Genomic DNA, 19,793 nt, shown 5'->3' on the forward strand with positions numbered 1-19,793 from the left:
TGACAACCTACGACCACACAGGTGACAACCTACGTCCACCCGTGACAAGCTACGACTAGCAACGACCCTGTTGGTGATAACTGAAGACAATTCAGTCGCCGGTACCTGTCGCCGGTTGACGTAGGTAGTCGCCAATGGAATTCACCAGAGTCATCATCCGGCGTCAATCAACGTCACCTGGCGACAACCTGCGTCATCCTGTCAACCTACGACAGCACCTACGACAGGGGAAGACAAGCTACATCAAGCCCACAGTCGCTAAAAGGTTTTGAACATTTCAAAATCCAGCGGTGACCAGAAAAACGTTACGACTCTTTAGGCAACTTGTGGAGACGACTCACGGCCATAGAGGAGTCACCCCACGACCATGTGGCGACAGCCTTGTCACCTGTAGTCGCTGAAAAAAAATCACCTAAGTGGGACAGGGGCTTTACATTTAGCTCTTTGGGTTAAAGGAATCAAGGGATATGGGGAGAAGGCAGGAGCGGGGTACTGATTTTAGATGATCAGCAATGATTATATTGAATGGCGGTGCTGGTTCGGTGAAGGGCTGAATGGCCTACTCCTGCACCTATTTTCTATGTCTATCCCACACAACTTTGGATTGTGGGAGAAAATCAGAGCACTTGGAGGAAACCCATGCAGTCACATGAAAAACCTGCCAACTGCACAACTCCACACAAACAGTGCTGAGGTCGGGACTGATCCCACATTCTTAGCACTGGGAGGTGGAGTCAGTTCCTTGTCAATTCTGAGCCTGCACAATATATTGCAGGATCCAGATGTGATCATAAGGTTGATGTCTATGTTTTTGACTTCTTGCATCCTCACTATTGATTTCAGGAATTAAACACTAATTTTCTCAGGGTCTAAATGCACATCTCCCAGTCCCTCTGTGTTACAGCAGTTGTTACTGGTCAATACAGCCTGACCTCTATTCATTCCAATGAGGCTGCTGCCCTGATTGAAAAGGTAAATGAGGTAAGTGCTTTGATTTATTTGTCCTTATTTTTATTAATGTTTTTTCATTACATTTTATCACTTAAAATCTGAAATATGTTTCTAATTTCTCATTTTCATCTTTTAAAATAACGTTTTTGAAATATTTTAATTTGTTTGAACTGTTCTTAAATGGTTCTGATTGTCAGAGACATTTAAAAGCAGTTGATGACAGCATAAGGTTGCAAACAATCATCAGGGTTTTGTGGGGATCGCTTCCTAAGGCTCAGTCTCCACCAAGTGACTGCTCCAGCTCACTGCTGTAACAATTATTGAAGGAGGGCAAACTGACCACCACCTGGTCTACACAAACTGGGGAAGTCAATGTATACATGTGGATAACTTTCTGGATGTATGTGTCTGTGTCTGTGTATGAGCATGCGTATGTGCATGTGTGTGTATCTGTGTGTGTGCGCGTGCGTGTGTGTGTGCATGTATCTGTGTGTGTGGAGGGATTGTTGCAGGTTATGGTGCCTGCCTCTGCTTACGGAGTATTGTGAACAGTTTTGGGCCCCATATCTGACGAAGGATGCGCTGGCGTTGGAGAGGGTCCAGAGGAGGTTTACAATAATGATGATTGGTTTAATGTATGATGAGCTTTGGACCGCCTGTACTTGCTGGAGTTTAGTAGGATGAGCCAACCCATGTACACCGATAACAGGACACAAAGGAATGGATGTTACATTCATGAATTGAGGAAAAGCTATTATTGAAACATGTACCCTGTACCCTGCAGCTGTTTTTTTTCCTGCTGCTTTGATTCCCATTTTTTAATTTCAATACTTAGAAACCTAGAAAATAGGTGCAGTAGTAGGCCATTTGGCCCTTTGAGCCAGCACCGCCATTCAATATGATCATGGCTGATTATCCCAAATCTGTACCCCGTTCCTGCTTTCTCCCCATATCCCTTGATTCCATTAGCCATATCCAACTTAAATACTTCATACAAAACCATCATTTATTTTCCCACCATTTTCCTTTTTAATGCTTAAATAGAAAACTTCAGACAAAACCATTTTAATTTTTACACCATTTTCCTTTCCAACATACATCCATTTCATTGTATTTTGCACCAATTTAATTTATTCATTCACATCGATGAATTACTTGAATGGGCTATCCTGATATAGATTTCTTATTAAGTTTTTATGATTTAATTATTATGCAAAATTAACAACCTGAAAAATGCAACATCTTTCATCTAACATTTTCCCAGCTGACATTAACCTGACTGTCCTCTTGACTTGCTATGTCAAATATCATAACAGATTTGTTTGTTAAAAAAAAATCTCCAGTAGTAGAAGTAATAACCCAGTTTTGAGTTCTAATGGGTTTGTGTATATTTAAAATTGTTGACCAAAGAGGGTTTACATGGTTCATGGTCTCACTTGTTACATAAGCCTGGCGACGATCTCATTCCAATTCTACATATTACACAGATTCTCTATATTACACACAATATGTATATTACACAGACATATGAAAGAAATAACATTGACTGCAATTACTAAATTAATGAATTAGCTTTTAGTTATTTAGTTGATAAATGCAGCATTTGTTGCAATTATTATTGCAATGATGGTGGTCCCAGGATTGATCTTCTATTGAATTAACGGATCATTGTTCTGTGAATCAACCTCAATTGTGGCGAAGCCAACATATGCGCGGGAGTGTAAACAGCTACACTTCACTGCCCCTGTCTTAAAGAGCTTCCGTATCAATTAGAAGATGGTGGTAGGGAGGAAGGTGTGTGAATTTGTGATGCATCATGTGGCTGCATTGCCTGTTGTCCATCTCAGAAATAAAGAACAGCTAGTTGATTCACTAGATAACCATTGATACTTGATGTACTTGATTAACCGTAACCAAATGCTCCTTGTCTGCCACTATTCTGTACAATATCTCACATGCACTGATGAACTACATCATGTTACAGCTTTTGAACAAATATTTTTCTGCTGCTTTGTAGATTTTACAACATACATTTCATTCTCAATTTACTTTGAACAAAAATATAATAAGCCGACTTGCCCAATTTTTTAAAGTACATTAAGCATATAAAAAGGGAAAACTGGAATAATTTTTTGGTGTAATGCTAACAGATAGACACTGTGTTTAAACCCATTTTCTTACCTGAATAGTAGGGTGGGTCTGAGTTCTGAATTCTGAATGAAAAACATTGGAGGTGCTGCTTGGTAGAGTAGACGGATGGATTTATGCACTGGAAGTGTTTTCAGTGTGAGCAGTAACCCTTTAGGTAATTGATTCTTCCACAGACAAGAAACTGAGAAAATGGTTGTCAAACCTTTTCCCTATGTTTACTAAATCCTGCAATGCAATGGCACAAGTCCCTTCCCAGTACATTCCTGCGTCACAAGGATGTTACCATGTCACTTGTGAAGCGACTTCACAACAACAAAAATAGTGGCTGATATTCTGTTTCTCTCTCACCAATTACAACACGACTGGTTAATGTTCGGAACAACATGAAATAAAAATAGTGGTGTAAAATTTCTTCCATAATGACTGGCCTGGCAACACAAGACGCATTGTTGTATAAATTATTGTCATAGAGCCAACAATTGTTCCATCAATCACGGCACAATCCTACGTGAGACAAATTAGGAAGTCCAGTCCTTATTATGCCTGGAATTAGACATTCCCGATAGTTGTGTCGATAGTTGAGTATCATAAGGAATGGAAATAGCTCTAAGCTAGGGAGGGTCCTTGCAATTCCCAATCAAGTGAGAACAACATTCAAAATCCTCCTGACTTTCCATGACTGAGTATCTGGCACACTGAATGTCCGGCTCACAGACGAAGCTGACTGGTTAGCACTCAACAAAAGCTTTTCGCTGTACCACGGCACACGTGACAATAACCTAAACTCAACGAAACAATGAACAAAGTGGCAAACGGAACGCTGGTGCCCAGGGATGCTCATGCTAATGTCAACTGAGGGGGGGAAATATACCAAAAATAACAACTGTCCGATTCCTGGCTGTGAAGGCGTGGAATGTACTAAATGTTAACGTAATGTCTGAGTAAGTAACTAAGAGAAAACCTCAAGACTATTTGAGTCCACTCCTACACAACTTTTAAGGACTTCATATATCTCAGTAACTTACTGTCAGTTGTTCGTGGTGTTGTTTCAGGCTGTCTATTGGTTTGTCGTTTCCTCCTCATTGATCGATAAAACCAAGAATTCCTACGGATGGGAACATGCTTCTTTCCGTCTCTCTCTGAATCATCATTGTCATGTTGAGGGAGATCATGATCCCTATTATCACAGTGAGCATCATCCATTTTCACTGCACCAATCTGTTTCACAGTACGTTTACTGCTGGCAAACATCTCAGGCTGATGTTGCTCTTTGCTGTGTTATTCCTGCTGAATCCACATTGGATACTCGTACTAAATGGAAAGAAATGTAATGTGTTAATAATTCAGCAGATATCCTGATTTTTTTTTTTTTAACTCCATGGGCATCTGTAAAATAGTTGGTGCTTTCAAATGAAATGAGAAAACAATTTCGGAAACAGCTTTTGACAGTAACCCAGGCATGCATTCATCTTCATTACCATGGCAACTAATGGCACTATTACTAAAGGAGGGTGGGAGTGAGTTCCAAAAATCACCCAGTTCTGTTTGTTTTGGCCAAATTCAGATAACGTTCTGAAAATGAAGAATATTGGCACGTTTGCTGAATAGAATCTAGCCTGTCCCTTTAAGAAATCTTGATGTTGCCCAATGTCATTCCGAATGCCATTCTGTGTGTGAAATGCTGGAGAATTCTCACTTGTTAACAGACATCATTCAAGACAAGTAGCTATCATGCCTTTAACATGCTTCGAGATGGCCACATCACATTTAATTCTGCTTCTTTCTTCTGTGGCAGGGAGGAGGCTATGGGTAAGTGATTTCAAATATACACATTTAAATAAAATTATCAAGTGTCATTTTCCCAGTTCCCATGGAAATCTCTATAAACAGATAGAGAAAAGTAGTATGATTGATTAATCTAATTTCAGCATGATGTTATGCATTTTCTCAAACCTCATTTTCTTCAACTTGCTCCCCCCCAAAAAACACAGGCACACAGACCTAGACACACAGACACCCACGCACACAGTCACACACACTACAATGCATTCAGTGTAATTTAATGAATTAAAAGTTAGTGGACGGAAACTGTGGCCGAGGAATGAGCGGAGAGGTTGGAATTGATTTTATTGGAGCAGGGAAGAATAAAGGAGGATTTATCGAGTTGTATATAACAACTGGAGGCCTAGGTAAAAAAGATAAAAGCCTATTTTCCACAGTGGAAATGTCATAAACATATAGGAGTTTAAAAGGATTAGGGAGGAATTTTGTTGAGTTTTTAAACATCAAGTGGGCAGTGGCAATCTGTTGCTCAGTGACTAATTAAATGGAGGAGGGAGATAACTTCATGCATCTAAAGAGTTCCTTGATGTACACTTGAGGAGCTGTAAGCTGCGTCTATGGACCAAGAGGAGGGATAGATAGCTGGATAGCGCTATTTTCATGATTCCATGATTCTAAACTTTAATAAGGAATGCTCCCCCCCCCCCCCCCCACTCTTCCTTCCCTGTACCCCACACCTGGGTTTGCATCCATTTTTCTACTTCCCCCCCTCCCCCTACCAGTATTATTCCTTCTTCTGGCTTCATAATTCCCACTTCTTAGTTTAGTTTTTTGAGATACAGCGTTGAACAAGCCCACCCCAACCACCAATCACCCGCACCCTAGTTCTAACCTACACCCTAGGGACAATATACGGAAGCCAATTTACCTACACGTCCTAGAAGTGTGGGAGGAAACAGGAGCGCCCAGACTCCTTACCGTCTTGACGTTGTCAAGGTCGAACCCTGGTCTCTGTCGGCGTAATGCAACAACTCTACCACTGCATCACCGTGTTCTTCACACTACTTACATCTTCATCCCAGGCCATCTCCCCCCCTCCCCTTACCTGTATCCACCTTTTAGTTGCTAGGCTTTGTCCTGTCCTTCATTTCTCCCAGCTATCTCCACCCACCCACCAGAATAAGTCAGAAGAAGTCCTGACTTGAAATATCACCTATCCATGTTCTTCTGAGATGTTGCCTGAGTTACTCTAGCTCTTTGTGTCCTTGTGTATTAACCAGCATCTGCATATCCTTGTTTCCACATCTTCAGTCCCAGCCACATGCTATCCTAGTACTAGTCTAACATACATTTTAAGTGCATTTCATCTGATGGTGATAAGATCTCTTTTTGGTAATCCAGTATCTGTAGTTTTTTGCTGTCTACCGTACTGGACAAATTTGGAAAGAATGAATGAATGAATGAACACTTTATTATCACAGGTGACAGGTCACAGTGATACTCTTTGTTTTGCATACGCAAGGTATGCAAAGAGTTGCCACATAAAGGGCGGCAACAAACTTTGCAGTGTTGAGCTGGATGAATAAACCAAACACACAAAGGCAGTAGAGAGGAAGATCTCAATCGATAGACACAAAAAGCTGGAGTAACTCAGCGGGACAGGCGGCATCTCTGGAGAGAAGGAATGGGTGATGTTTCGGGTCTGAAGAAGGGTCTGAGTATAGGAGCAGGGAGGTTCTACTGCAGTTGTACAGGGTCTTGGTGAGACCACACTTGGAGTATTGCGTACAGTTTTGGTCTCCAAATCTGAGGAAGGAGATTATAGCCATAGAGGGAGTGCAGAGAAGGTTCACCAGACTGATTCCTGGGATGTCAGGACTTTCATATGAAGAAAGACTGGATAGACTTGGCTTATACTCGCTAGAATTTAGGAGATTGAGAGGGGATCTTATAGAAACGTACAAAATTCTTATGGGGTTGGACAGGCTAGATGCAGGAAGATTGTTCCCGATGTTGGGGAAGTCCAGGACAAGGGGTCACAGCTTAAGGATAAGGGGGAAATCCTTTAGGACCGAGATGAGAAGAAACTTTTTCACACAGAGAGTGGTGAATCTCTGGAACTCTCTGCCACAGAGGGTAGTTGAGGCCAGTTCATTGGCTATATTTAAGAGGGAGTTAGATGTGGCCCTTGTGGCTAAAGGGATCAGGGGGTATGGAGAGAAGGCAGGTACGGGATACTGAGTTGGATGATCAGCCATGATCATATTGAATGGCGGTGCAGGCTCGAAGGGCCGAATGGCCTACTCCTGCACCTATTTTCTATGTATCTATGAATCCTCACCCATTCCTTCTCTTGCTGAGTTACTCCAGTTTTTTGTGTCTATCTTCAGTTTAAACCAGCATCTGCAGCTCTTTCTTACACAGGATCTTAGTGGAGATTAGTTTAAATTGGCTATGTGTATGCTACTTGTTTCAACAAGAGGCAACATGGAGCAAGTGGCAGCACTAGCGTAAATGAGTGGCAGATTCCAGAAAGAGTGATGTGGGCTAGGGAGAGGGGTGTTCCTCTGTGTATGACAGCAGGAAATTAAAATTAGACCAGATCTACAATGATGCATTGTTTATTGTTCAATGACCTAAACCTGACCTATTGTAAAACTCTATGTCAAGCAAATTATTCTGATTTTCTATGCAATCACAATATTTTAATTTTGCTGTGGGTCTTCCACAGCGTTTAAGGTTGTGTCTGAACCTAAATTGAATCAATTAAGTTCTAGTATTTTTTGAATTTACACTAATTTAGGTATGTGTTAGTACAGATGTAGCTGCGAATATTTGACAGGCAACTCCCTAAATTAACCATAACATTCAGCACAAATCATCCAAGTAAACTGTAGGTTTGAAACCATAATAATGGATCAATGAATTGTGTCACCGGACAGCCTTAAAAAAACATCTCACTTCATAAAACCTCCCATACATTCTCAAATATTTCACAAATATCAAATCTCAAATATACCACTGTTAGCAAGGTACATTGAAAAGCATATTGTTGCACTGTATTTCCGCTGGCAGGGTAGCACACTGTAAACATTCTAAATTATCTCTAGTGTGTAGGATAGTGCTAGGGTACTCGGATCGCAAGTCAGCGCGGACTCAGTAAGCTGAAGAGCCTGTTTCCCTGCTGTATCTCTAAACTAAACTAAAAAACACACAACAAAAAGTTTTCATTGTACAATAAACTAAACTTAACTATTTATGGTCATTACATTTAGCTCATGTTTTTGCTGCCGTCTTAAAGGAAACTCACTTTCCAACGTCACCAAGGAGTGAATGATTCCAGCAGTTGACCAGCGAGAGGTGCTGCTTTGTGACTATGTGATCAATTAATAAAAAGAAAAGTGAAAGTCCCGAGTTAAAAAAAGCTGAAAAAAGGTAGTAACAAAAATAGTTTACCTGACGCAAAAAAACTCTCAGATGTATATAAAAGGATAATAAAAGTATGGAAGCAGTCCTTAAAAAGCCTTTGAAGGTCAAACAAATTAAAAGCTAAACTTAATAAGTTTGGAAAGGTAGTCAGGATTGTGTAGCCAAGGAGGGCATTTGCTGTAAAGATGCAGATCGGCCATAATCAAATTGAATGGTGGAATGTTAGGTATTGAACAGCCTATTCCTTGTCTTATGGTTTCACACAATTGGCATTGTGTAACAAGGGTGGGGAAGAGTAGATATCTGTAACTTCTGCTTGAGTCTCGCGTTCAATCGCTACATTCCAGGCATTTCCTGTGTTCACTTTCATTTGTGAATTCTTATAAAGTACGCACTATAATCCAACGCCTGCGTCAATACCATCCCACAAACCCACCGTACAGTGGTTTGGAAGTTTGCTCCAACAGAGTTCAGGTAAAATAACATAGAAACATAGAAAATAGGTGCAGGAGTAGGTGTGGAAAATAATGCAGATAAAAGTTAAACTCACAAGTAAGTTGTTGCTAGGGAATAAACTGCTTACAATAATTGACAGACATTATTTTGAAAAAAAAGCACCTTTGGTTATTAAAATAGCAGGTTTTTAGGTAGTACTTACATTGTTTTGACTTTTGCTATCCTTAAAAAGTTACTCGTGTGCTTTTCATACACAAATTCATTTTAGTTAGCATGGGTAGTAGCTGCAACAAGTATCTGCATGAAGCCCTTTGCTCTATTTCAGCATTTCACAGGTTTAATAATTGCTCTGTACACCTGCGTCACTCCTATGAATGCTAAAGTCCAGCAAAGCATGTTTGCTTTATACTGTTATGGTATTAACCCTTTGAATTACTCAAGTTCAATTGCATCTAAATAGTAATGATTTATCTTTGGTGCAGATGGAAAAGAAAAAATAATTCATCCAAAAAAAAAGATTTAAATGATTAGAGGAATGTTGGTTTCTGGGCATTTCCAAGCATCAAGGTGATGCCAGTTGAAAATCTGTGGCACCTTTCAATCTGCATGTTGCGCTCCTGTTTTACGTTAAGTGGCAGAGCAGTGAATATGTGCAAAAATAGTAATCTCCATGACCACGGAATGTCATGTTGTATATTTTACGGAATGTTACTGTTGGTAAATTTGACCTTTAAGGAAATTTAGATCCCACAGTGGAGCATGATATTGTTCCTACTGCCAGTCCCAGGTGAGTGATTTTGAGGAATTACAGTGGAGTTAGCCCTCGTCTCCCACTCAATGTGTATACCTCAGCATTAAAGCAGGGTTTTGACCCAAAACGTCACCTATTCCTTTTCTCCAGAGATCCTGCGTTACACTCTGAGTTATGCGAGCATTTTGTGTCTATCTTCAGTGTAAACCAGTATCTGCAATTCCTTCCTGCACTTCACAAAATACTTTTTTTGTTGGAGTTTCATGTGTCAGCCTCGATAACAATCATCACAGGAGCACCTCAAGGCTGCGTGCTCAGCCCCCTGCTGTACTCACTCTATACTCATGACTGCGTAGCCGGTCACAGTGCGAACTCCATCATCAAGTTCGCTGACGACACCACTGTTGTGGGACGTATCACTGATGGGGATGAGTCAGAGTATAGAAGAGAGATCGAGCAACTGTCCATATGGTGCCAGCGCAATAACCTGGCCCTCAACACCAGCAAAACCAAGGAACTGATTGTGGACTTTGGAAGGAGTAGGATGGGGACCCACAGCCCCATTTATATCAACGGGTCGATGGTTGAAAGGGTCAAGAGCTTCAAATTCCTGGGCGTGCACATCTCTGAAGATCTTTCCTGGTCCGAGAACACTATTGCAATTATCAAGAAAGCTCATCAGCACCTCTACTTCCTGAGAAGATTACGGAGAGTCGGTTTGTCAAGGAGGACTCTCTCTAACTTCTACAGGTGCACAGTAGAGAGCATGCTGACCGGTTGCATCATGGCTTGGTTCGGCAACTTGAGCGCCCTGGAGAGGAAAAGACTACAAAAAGTAGTAAACACTGCCCAGTCCATCATCGGCTCTGACCTTCCTTCCATCGAGGGGATTTATCGCAGTCGCTGCCTCAAAAAGGCTGGCAGTATCATCAAAGACCCACACCATCCTGGCCACACACTCATCTCCCTGCTACCTTCAGGTAGAAGGTACAGGAGTCTGAAGACTGCAACAACCAGGTTCGGGAATAGTTACTTCCCCACAGCCATCAGGCTATTAAACCTGGCTCGGACAAAACTCTGATTATTAATAACCAATTATCTGTTATTTGCACTTTATCAGTTTATTTATTCATGTGTGTGTATATTTATATTATGGTATATGGACACACTTATCTGTTTTGTAGTCAATGCCTACTATGTTCTGTTGTGCTGAAGCAAAGCAAGAATTTCATTGTCTTATCAGGGACACATGACAATAAACTCACTTGAACTTGAACTATGAAACTTGGCAGCTGTGACTCCATGAAGAGCGTAGGACTTCCTAAGGTGGGCATTGTACAGATGTTAGTAACAAAGAATCATGGAGTAAACTCCAATCTTCCTTTTTTTAACACAGATTCAAAAACAACACTGAAAATAATAGGAAGAAACAGAAGGGTCTTGACTGAAAATGTCACCCATTGCTTCTCTCCGGGGATGCTGCCTGTCCTGCTGAGTTACTCCAGTATTTAGTGTCCAACCCTGAAAATAGTATGAGAGAACAGGAAATACCTGTTTTGGAGACTCTTATCAGACTAAATTCCTGCAATTTTCTCATTATCTTCAAAGCTCGTTAACGGGTAGATAAACTGGTTGCCCGGGATTTGAAATAATTGTCAAGATTTCTCAATATAATCTCAATGTAATCAATTGTTAAATTCATGTTGTCATTGATTGATAACATTTGATGTCGTAAAATTAAAAAATACTTAATTACTAATTAGCACTCTTAACATAAACACATAAACCCATGCTAAAACAAAGTTTAACACCAGGTTTATGTTCAGAATCCACAGACTACAAAAATGTTAGAACACTTTAAATCGTTACATTTCTTGCAAGATTTCCACTATCCTCCTCTAGCAAATTTTGTCAGATCACATTGAAGATTTATTGTGGAAATAACATTCATACATTCAGAATATTGTTCACATCCAAAAGTGGGAATATAAGCATAAAAAGTAATTTCCTTAAAATTGTTTAAAATTAGAGTGCAACAACTATCATATAGAAAATAAAAGTTCTATATGTCTTATTAAGTAATATTTTACACTTTGGGCTCCAAACATATCTCTATCCACTTCAAGTAAACATAATAATTTTCATTTAAAACCAGCGGTTATATTTCCTTGCAAGTTTTGGCATTAAATTTAGAAACAAATCCATGAGGAAGCAGCTTGTAGAGCTTCATATATTTGAAGATTGGCATCGCTGCAAAACAAGTGCAAATTGCAAAGAAAATGTTTTTTTTTAAATCTACACAAAGCTGAAGAATAGCAACAATTTTTCCACTTACAACATTCGCAGATATCAAATGCAAGGTTATATCAATAGGTTAGTTCTGAACAAACCAAAGATGGTGAATAAATGTGCAAAAATAAATATAATTAAATTCCAAACAGAAGAGGATAATGTGGCAGGTGCAATGATATTAATTCAAACTAATAAAGACCTTAATTAAATTGAGACCTATAAGGTCCACAATTTTAATAAGATCACATGCATATCAAAGCAAGGTAAAAGTATTGGTTCCTGTGTGAGATCAAAGGGGTAAACAGAAAGAATAATACAAATATAACTTGCTCGGGAAAATTAGTCATTTATCTCATATTTCTGATGTGAACCATCTGCGGTAATTGTATATAATTCTGGGATTAAAAACAAAAAATGCAATGAATAATGAGCAGTGGTCTGACAATCAGTAAGGAATGCACAAGAACGTTGACAATTCAGATCAAATACATGCACGTTCTAGAATTAGGCCATTTAAGAGTTATTAGACAGTGGAATGGTTGTGTATATTTTAGAAAAGGATTCTGTGGAAAATTCTGTTTCTCATCACAGTTGCAGTGAATCACGTCAGGAAGCTTTAGACTGAGAGCTAAGAAAATTTCACACTTTGGGGTTCATTTTAACCCCCTCCTCTCCAATAGCAAGGTAGTACCCTCAACCAGTCAAATTATGCCAGCAGCATTTTACAGTACAAATTTCACTATCCCCCCCCAAACTATTAGCTTTGTTCAGATAGAAACACCTATTCTTCTTGGGCAAATGTTATAGATATTATCCCATCTGCACTAAATTTATACACGGGTACCTGTTAGTCAACCCTAATTAGGTTATTTGCTAAAAATATATGTTTACCACTGAAATTCATTCCTCTGTTTAAAATTCTGTGGTCAACCCCTGAATAATCTTTATCGTATTTAATGATTTGTGGGTCAACTATATCAGGCAGAAAATATCCGAGCTTTCAGGTTTAAAAATCTGCCTTTAATATCAGGTTTAAAAATCTGCCTTTACTCTGAAGAGCACTTGAGAAAATAGTGTTGGATGTAATTAATGTGTGGAAAGGAACTGCAGATGCTGGTTTATACCGAAGAGAGATAAGAAGTGCTGGAGTAATTCAGCGGGTCAGAAAGATACTGCCTGATGTAAGTCCTTTAAGTCAAGACTAAAATCTTATCTATACTCCCAAGCCTTTCCTGTAGTCCACTGAGCGAGGGCTATATGTATATATGTATGTAGTTTGTTTGTTTATACTATTCTTATAACAAATGTGAAGCACTTTGGCCAACGAGTTGTTTTTTTTTAATGTGCTATATAAATAAATGTGACTTGACTTGACGTAATTAATATGTAGCCAATTCTGGCCAGAACACTGTTATCGTGCATTGTAAATATATCCCCAAATGCCTTTGGATGGAAATATTCTGATCATTGAAAAGAAACTAGAAAATGATACTATCCAAATAATTCTCATCAGAATCAGGACGCAGTGATCCAATAGTGATTCACAAATAAGGTCATAAGTAATAGAAGCAGAATTAGACCATTCGGCCCATCACGTCTACTCCGCCATTCAATCATGGCTGATATATCTCTCCCTCCTAACCCCATTCACCTGCCTTCTCCCCACACCCATAGGAGGGAAGAGTGTTATTCTGGCTGTAAATCTGTGACCACTTGTGTTCCACATAGATCCAGTGCTGGGACATGTTATTTGTGATATAAATAAATAACTTGGATAAAGACATTGCTGCGCTGGTTAGTAAGTTTGAAGATGACACAAAATCAGTGAAGTTGCAGGTTAGAAAGCTGTCAAAGGAAACAGCAGATCAGTTACAGATATGGGGGGGAGAAGAAATGGTAAATGGAATTTAATCCAGGCAAGTGTGAGATGTTGTACTTTTGGAGGTCAAATGTAAAGTATACGGTTAATAGCATCGATGTAGAGGGATCTTTGGACGTCCAAGTCCATAGTTCCCTGAAAATAGCAACACAAGTTAATTACACACAAACAACATTCAATAGTAGTGGGAAAGAAGGCGTATGGTATTCTTGCCTTCATTGGTCGGGGCATCGAGTATAAAAGTCAGGAAGCCATGTTGCACCTTTATAAAACTTTGGTTAATTTTCATGCAGTTTTGGTTGCCCTACAACAGGAAGGATATGGAGGCTTTGGAGAGTGCAGAAGAGATTTACCAAGATGCTGAAGAAGGAACTGCAGATGCTGGAAAATCGAAGGTAGACAAAAATGCTGGCGAAACTCAGCGGGTGACGCAGCATCTATGGAAGAAAGGTGTAGGCGGAGCCAGCACTTCAACTCCCCCTCCCATTCCGAATCCGACCTTTCTGTCCTGGGCCTCCCCATGGCCAGATTGAGAGCCACCGTAAATTGGAGGAGCAGCACCTCATATTTCCATTGGGCAGTTTGCACCCCAGCGGTATGAACATTGACTTCTCTAATTACAGGTAGTCCCTACTTTCTCCTCCCCTTCTCAGCTCTCCCTCAGTTCACTGGCTCCGCCTCTTCCTTTCTTCTTCCCCCCCCCCACCCTCACATCAGTGTGAAGAAGGTTTCGACCCAAAACGTTGCCTATTTCCTTCGCTCCATAGATGCTGCCTCATCTGCTGAGTTTCTCCAGCATTTTTGTTTACCAAGATGCTGCTTGGATTAGTGGGTATTATTTTTAGTAACGGTTGTCCTAATTTGGGATTATATTCTCCGGAGTTGTGGGGGAGATCTGATAGAAATATGTAAAATTGAGAGGGTATTATTCAAAATCTTTTCCCCCACTAGCATCACAACCTACTTACAACGTCCTACGACCTCGTGACGACCATGCTGCGAGTATGAGTCAAGGGCACTCAGCAGAGGTCGTGAAAGTGGGACAGGCCCTTAACTACTTGTACCCGCCTGCTAACTTTTAGTTTCATACACTGGAACAGATCCCTCTGAACTTCCCACTCTCTGCTTAGACAATTGGCTGTTAAATTACCGTGGACATTTTTCACTGGATCCATTTCATCTCGTCAAACTTTGTTTTAAATAACTTATTTTAATGTATTTGGCACTAGCTGTTGTATTTCATTTGGGATCTGTGTTGTTACCTTCAAGCACCCAAGGACATACATTCTACAATGTATTTACAGGATCTTTGCTTTTGCATAAATAAGCTTTTGCCACCTTTACTCGGTGAACCATTCACTTTCTACATTACCATCCAACCCAAAACATCACCTATCTATGTTCTCCAGAGATGCTGCTGGACACACAGAGTTATTCCAGCAATGTCTCTACCTCGAGTTTGAGTTTTTTGAGTCTGGCAGGCAATGCAAAAGCATTCAGCCAATTTCCAAACATACAGCAGCATGCCCTCTAATTGGTGCCAAGTGAAGCACTTTACTTGGTACATGGACCAAGGGGTGCAATCCAAACAATGTACTTTCATGGGCAGCACAATAGGATAGTCAGTTTTGGATTCACATTTGAGTTTAAATACAATCATTTACAATGTTGAGCTTGCTCTGCCATTAAGGTCACAGCTGATAGAAGTATGGGTTATGTTTTTTACCCATCCACCTCAATCCCAGAAAACAATTCTAATGCAAAGAAACCTTCTTCACTAAACCTGTATTGGTTTCAATGTATTACACATCTTATGTAGAGAATATCACTGCAGTAGATAATACTCCAGTCTCATTCACGCCCTATGTATTCAAGAGACCCACCCATTACAAAAAGGTAACTTTAATTAATTCATGACCCGGGGCAGCATGGTGACACAGCAGAATTGCTCCCTTACAGTGCCACAGACCCGGGTTAGAGCCTGACTATGGGTGGTTTGTACGTTCACCCCGGGAACACCTGGGGCTTCCCCACACTCCAAAGACGGAGGTTTGGGGGGAAAAAATAATGTAAATTGACCCGTGTCGGATTGTGTACGGAGATCGCTGGTTGGCAAGGGCTCAGTGGGCCAAAGGGTCCGTTTCAGAGCTGCCATGTTGTCAATGCATTTCAGTATTCTAGTACCTGAAAAATCAGTATTTTGCTGAAGAAATCAGTATTTTTCAGGACCAAGATAAACCTACCGGTAGGTTAAATGCCCGCTAAACTTTATTATACCTCTTAAGTATCTACTCCTTCTCCCTTCTCCCCTCCACGCTCTCTAAAGGACTTACCGTACAATGTGGCAGCCGTTTACTTTCCGCTTCATTGCAGACAGCGCTCACCCACTTTCCCGGGCCCCTGCCTTCACGATGTGTTTGTGTGTGTGCGGTCAGTCGATCCAGCTCGCGGTTTCAACGCTGACGGTCGATGCAGCTCGAGGCTTTCCAGGCAAGTGCCCTCGAGCTTGAAGTTCGAAGACACGCTACTTAATTCGCAGATTAGGTCGCCCAAGTGGGACAGCCCCTTTATGCATTAATGCCATCTCTTTGTATACTACTGTTTGAACGGCCGCTTCCTGCTTTTAGCACCCAGATGATATAGAAGTCATTTTGGAAGCCTCCCTCTCGCCACCCCTTCCTCTTTTTCCTCCCTCCCTCTTGAGCCCACCCACCGTTCTGCAAAATCAAGGCCAATCCCACTGGTAACTTTTCACCACTAGGCTTATCCAGAATTCTACCACTGCCTGAAAAATAACTAATGGCTCAACTTCCACTGAGAAAGAGAATTCCAAAGACTAATTGTTATACGAGAATTTTCCCGAAGTCTGACCCATAGTGCTATGTGTAAAGCCTATAGCGCTCCAGCCGGTAGCGCTATATTTAGAACCCAAAGCACTGTAGTTGACAATTCTTCGTTTAAATTCACACGCATTAAACGGACAGCGCTCTGTTTAAACCTGGAGCGGGACAGGCAAATCAAAGCTTACAAAAATTGTCACCCAGATCTTGAAATTTAAAATAATAGATTTATTCTGCTATAATTTTTAGAGGTACAGTATGACTTTTTACATCCGTGCATTTTTTAAGCAGCAAGACTTAAGTCAATTTCATTGGGTTATTACTTTTCAATTGGCGAGTGGTACGTTAATGAAACAGGAAGTCGGGTCCATTTAAAAAAAAAAAAAACGTATTTAACAATGCAAAATCGCACATCAGTATTCTTATTGCATTTCCATAAAAAATACAGAAAATCCGTACTACTTGGCAGCTCTGCTGTTTCCGCATGGTATCTCTAAAACCAAAGACCAGGTCCACAGGTATGGGTATTGTAATGTAATTCACAGAATCATTTCAAACTTTGGATAACACAATAGTTTAATAAGGTTAATGCAAGTTATATACCACAATCAAATTCACATATACAAGACAATTGTTACAGGCAGATATAAAAAAAGGTTACAATCTTCACTTGTACCATTGGCAGTTAATCACAATCTTCAATTGCTTACTACTAGGCATTGCTGCAAAAAATCAGTTTGTGTGTAATATTATCCTCCCCAAATCATGTGTTTACACAACAAATAGCACGTACTGCAGATGTTTTCAACAACTTTTGCACTGGAAGAGAACAAAATAAAAATTAGAAATCAGCAAAATCACAACAGATAAACCATTTTCAACAATACAATCAATCAAATTACCTATGTCGATCAGAAAACACCGACATTGGATTCTCTTATAGGAATGTGCATTTAGTCTACTAATAACCATAAAGCCCACCCAAAAAAAACAATTTGATTTTAACCAACACAAGTGACTCATCTCACAATTACGAGTCCATTCCCCAATCACAACTACTGGAAAGAAAACACAACTATTCAGAAGACAATACATACAGGAAAGTTCATATGCCCACCTGGATAGTCAGAATGTAAAGTATCATCCTTTATTGCATCTGATGGCACTTCCTATTCAGAGCATTATCATCATCATATTGTGATGAGTCCCACAATGTGATTAATAGAAGCTAATGGTATTTCCCCGTTAGTCAAATTTTTTTTTGAATTATGTTACCTACTTGTGAAGCACACGTGTCAAGTACCATGCCAGTACATAAGCATTCGGGACAATCACCATCAGAACCTAAGGACAAATGGAGATGTATTTGACTGTTCATTGTTAACAACTGGGTATAATAAAATGAAATCCGGTATTAATCAGAAAACCACGACTCAACAGATAATTCTGACGGTAATTCCAGCTATTTGAGTTTGGTGTCATCATGTACGAAAAACAAATCCATTAAACTTTATGCTAAAATATCAATGGGGATTATCATTGGTAGATGGATTCAAGTACACTGGAAATGTGCTGTACATTTTAGTGAAGCAAAATGCAAATGTTTGACACTGACATTTCACCAGAAACAAGATTCCTATTCCAGAGTAAGAAAGTTTCATAATTTTTACATCTTGACATTTCTCTATCGGGATATGAACAAACCATCCATCATAGGAAATGCATCACATGTTACAGAATGACTAAAACACAGCGGAACAGTTACCAGGACATTGAATTCAGATTTGGGGTGACTTTGAGGCAAGAGTTGAGGTACCAGAATCCAACTTCCAATGATCATCCAAGTCAGTCTTAAAAGGGAATAGATGAGTACCTCAGAGAAATGATTCAAGGATGGTTTCACAGTAGATCTTCCATTATTGCAGTGGACTCTTTTTGTCAAAGGACAAAGTGAATTGAATCTGTTGTGGAAAAAATAATTTAGACCAAGGACCATCAACATCTCACGTTACCTTAAAAGGATTTGACACGATCAGAAAACCATTTTTCAACACTTTACAATCTGACGGTAATTCCAGCTGTTGATTTTGGTTTCATCATCTCTAGTCATTCACTTCTACAAACAACCTTGCAATAGGCAAGCGTAAAGTTCAGAGGTGGAAATAGAAAATATTAAAACACCCAGGGCGGGCAGTTCCCTAAAAGACAAGTTAACATTTCAAATCATGGACACTGCACCATCTGCTGAGTGTTTGCTAGATCTATATATAAAAATTCTGGTCTTAAATATATTTAATTCAACGCAAAACATGATACAATTTTTTTCAATAAGTAGCATATGGACACAAAAATATAGCCAATGTACATGACGGTGTGGTGCTTAAAGTAAACTAATCTCAACATTAGTGGTAACATTAGATTGAACTTACCAGTTCAAATTCCATCAGACAGCCAGACAAGAGTTGAGGTACCAGAATCCAACTTCCAATGATCATCCAAGTCAGTCTTAAAAGGGAATAGATGAGTACCTCAGAGAAATTATTCAAGGATTGTTTCACAGTAGATCTTCCATTATTGCAGTGGACTCTTTTTGTCAAAGGACAAAGTGAATTGAATCTGTTGTGGAAAAAATAATTTAGACCAAGGACCATCAACATCTCACGTTACATTAAAAGGATTTGACACGATCAGAAAACCATTCTTCAACACTTTACAATCTGACGGTAATTCCAGCTGTTGATTTTGGTTTCATCATCTCTAGTCATTCACTTCTACAAACAACCTTGCAATAGGCAAGCGTAAAGTTCAGAGGTGGAAATAGAAAATATTAAAACACCCAGGGCGGGCAGTTCCCTAAAAGACAAGTTAACATTTCAAATCATGGACACTGCACCATCTGCTGAGTGTTTGCTAGATCTATATATAAAAATTCTGGTCTTAAATATATTTAATTCAACCCAAAGCATGACACAATTTTTTTCAATAAGTAGCATATGGACACAAAAATATAGCCAATGTACATGAAGGTGTGGTGCTTAAAGTAAACTAATCTCAACATTAGTGGTAACATTAGATTGAACTTACCAGTTCAAATTCCATCAGACAGCCAGCTGGTTATCAACTGTGGAAAGACGACAAAGCAACATTTAATCATTGAAACTCAATATTCTCAACAATTAAATTTCAGTATTTGGTAAAGTCAGAAAATAGGATCATCAGTTATCGCATCCGATGGCTCTTCCTATTAGTTTTCATCATTTAA

At 39.7% G+C, this 19,793-nt stretch overlaps 1 protein-coding gene and 5 non-coding genes across 7 annotated transcripts in view; all 6 read right to left on the reverse strand.

Annotated features, from left to right (window-relative positions):
* The window catches only part of ngef (neuronal guanine nucleotide exchange factor), a 69,008-nt gene extending 59,908 nt beyond the window's left edge, over positions 1-9,100 (reverse strand). The window contains exons 1-2 of one of the 2 annotated variants that reach the window (XM_033031049.1): positions 8,972-9,100; positions 4,128-4,413 (exon numbers count right to left, since the gene is read on the reverse strand). In XM_033031049.1, coding sequence (XP_032886940.1) covers positions 4,128-4,353 — 226 coding nt within the window. In that variant the 5' untranslated portion in view covers positions 4,354-4,413; positions 8,972-9,100. Of the gene's footprint in view, positions 1-4,127; positions 4,414-8,340; positions 8,526-8,971 lie in introns of those variants that run through there. The other variant, XM_033031051.1, reaches the window with a different exon arrangement.
* Positions 9,101-17,654: 8,554 nt separating this feature from the next.
* Positions 17,655-17,726, reverse strand: LOC116980224. Its single transcript, XR_004413907.1, has one exon. It is a non-coding gene; the product is annotated as a small nucleolar RNA SNORD49 (small nucleolar RNA).
* Positions 17,727-17,947: 221 nt separating this feature from the next.
* LOC116980229 lies at positions 17,948-18,018 on the reverse strand. Its single transcript, XR_004413912.1, has one exon. It is a non-coding gene; the product is annotated as a small nucleolar RNA SNORD65 (small nucleolar RNA).
* A 543-nt stretch (positions 18,019-18,561) lies between these two features.
* On the reverse strand, positions 18,562-18,633 carry LOC116980227. The gene has a single exon (XR_004413910.1). It is a non-coding gene; the product is annotated as a small nucleolar RNA SNORD65 (small nucleolar RNA).
* Positions 18,634-19,216: 583 nt separating this feature from the next.
* LOC116980228 lies at positions 19,217-19,288 on the reverse strand. Its single transcript, XR_004413911.1, has one exon. It is a non-coding gene; the product is annotated as a small nucleolar RNA SNORD65 (small nucleolar RNA).
* Positions 19,289-19,728: 440 nt separating this feature from the next.
* LOC116980222 lies at positions 19,729-19,793 on the reverse strand. Its single transcript, XR_004413906.1, has one exon. It is a non-coding gene; the product is annotated as a small nucleolar RNA SNORD49 (small nucleolar RNA).

Source organism: Amblyraja radiata, chromosome 13, assembly GCF_010909765.2.
Source record: "Amblyraja radiata isolate CabotCenter1 chromosome 13, sAmbRad1.1.pri, whole genome shotgun sequence".
Classification (NCBI taxonomy): domain Eukaryota; kingdom Metazoa; phylum Chordata; class Chondrichthyes; order Rajiformes; family Rajidae; genus Amblyraja; species Amblyraja radiata.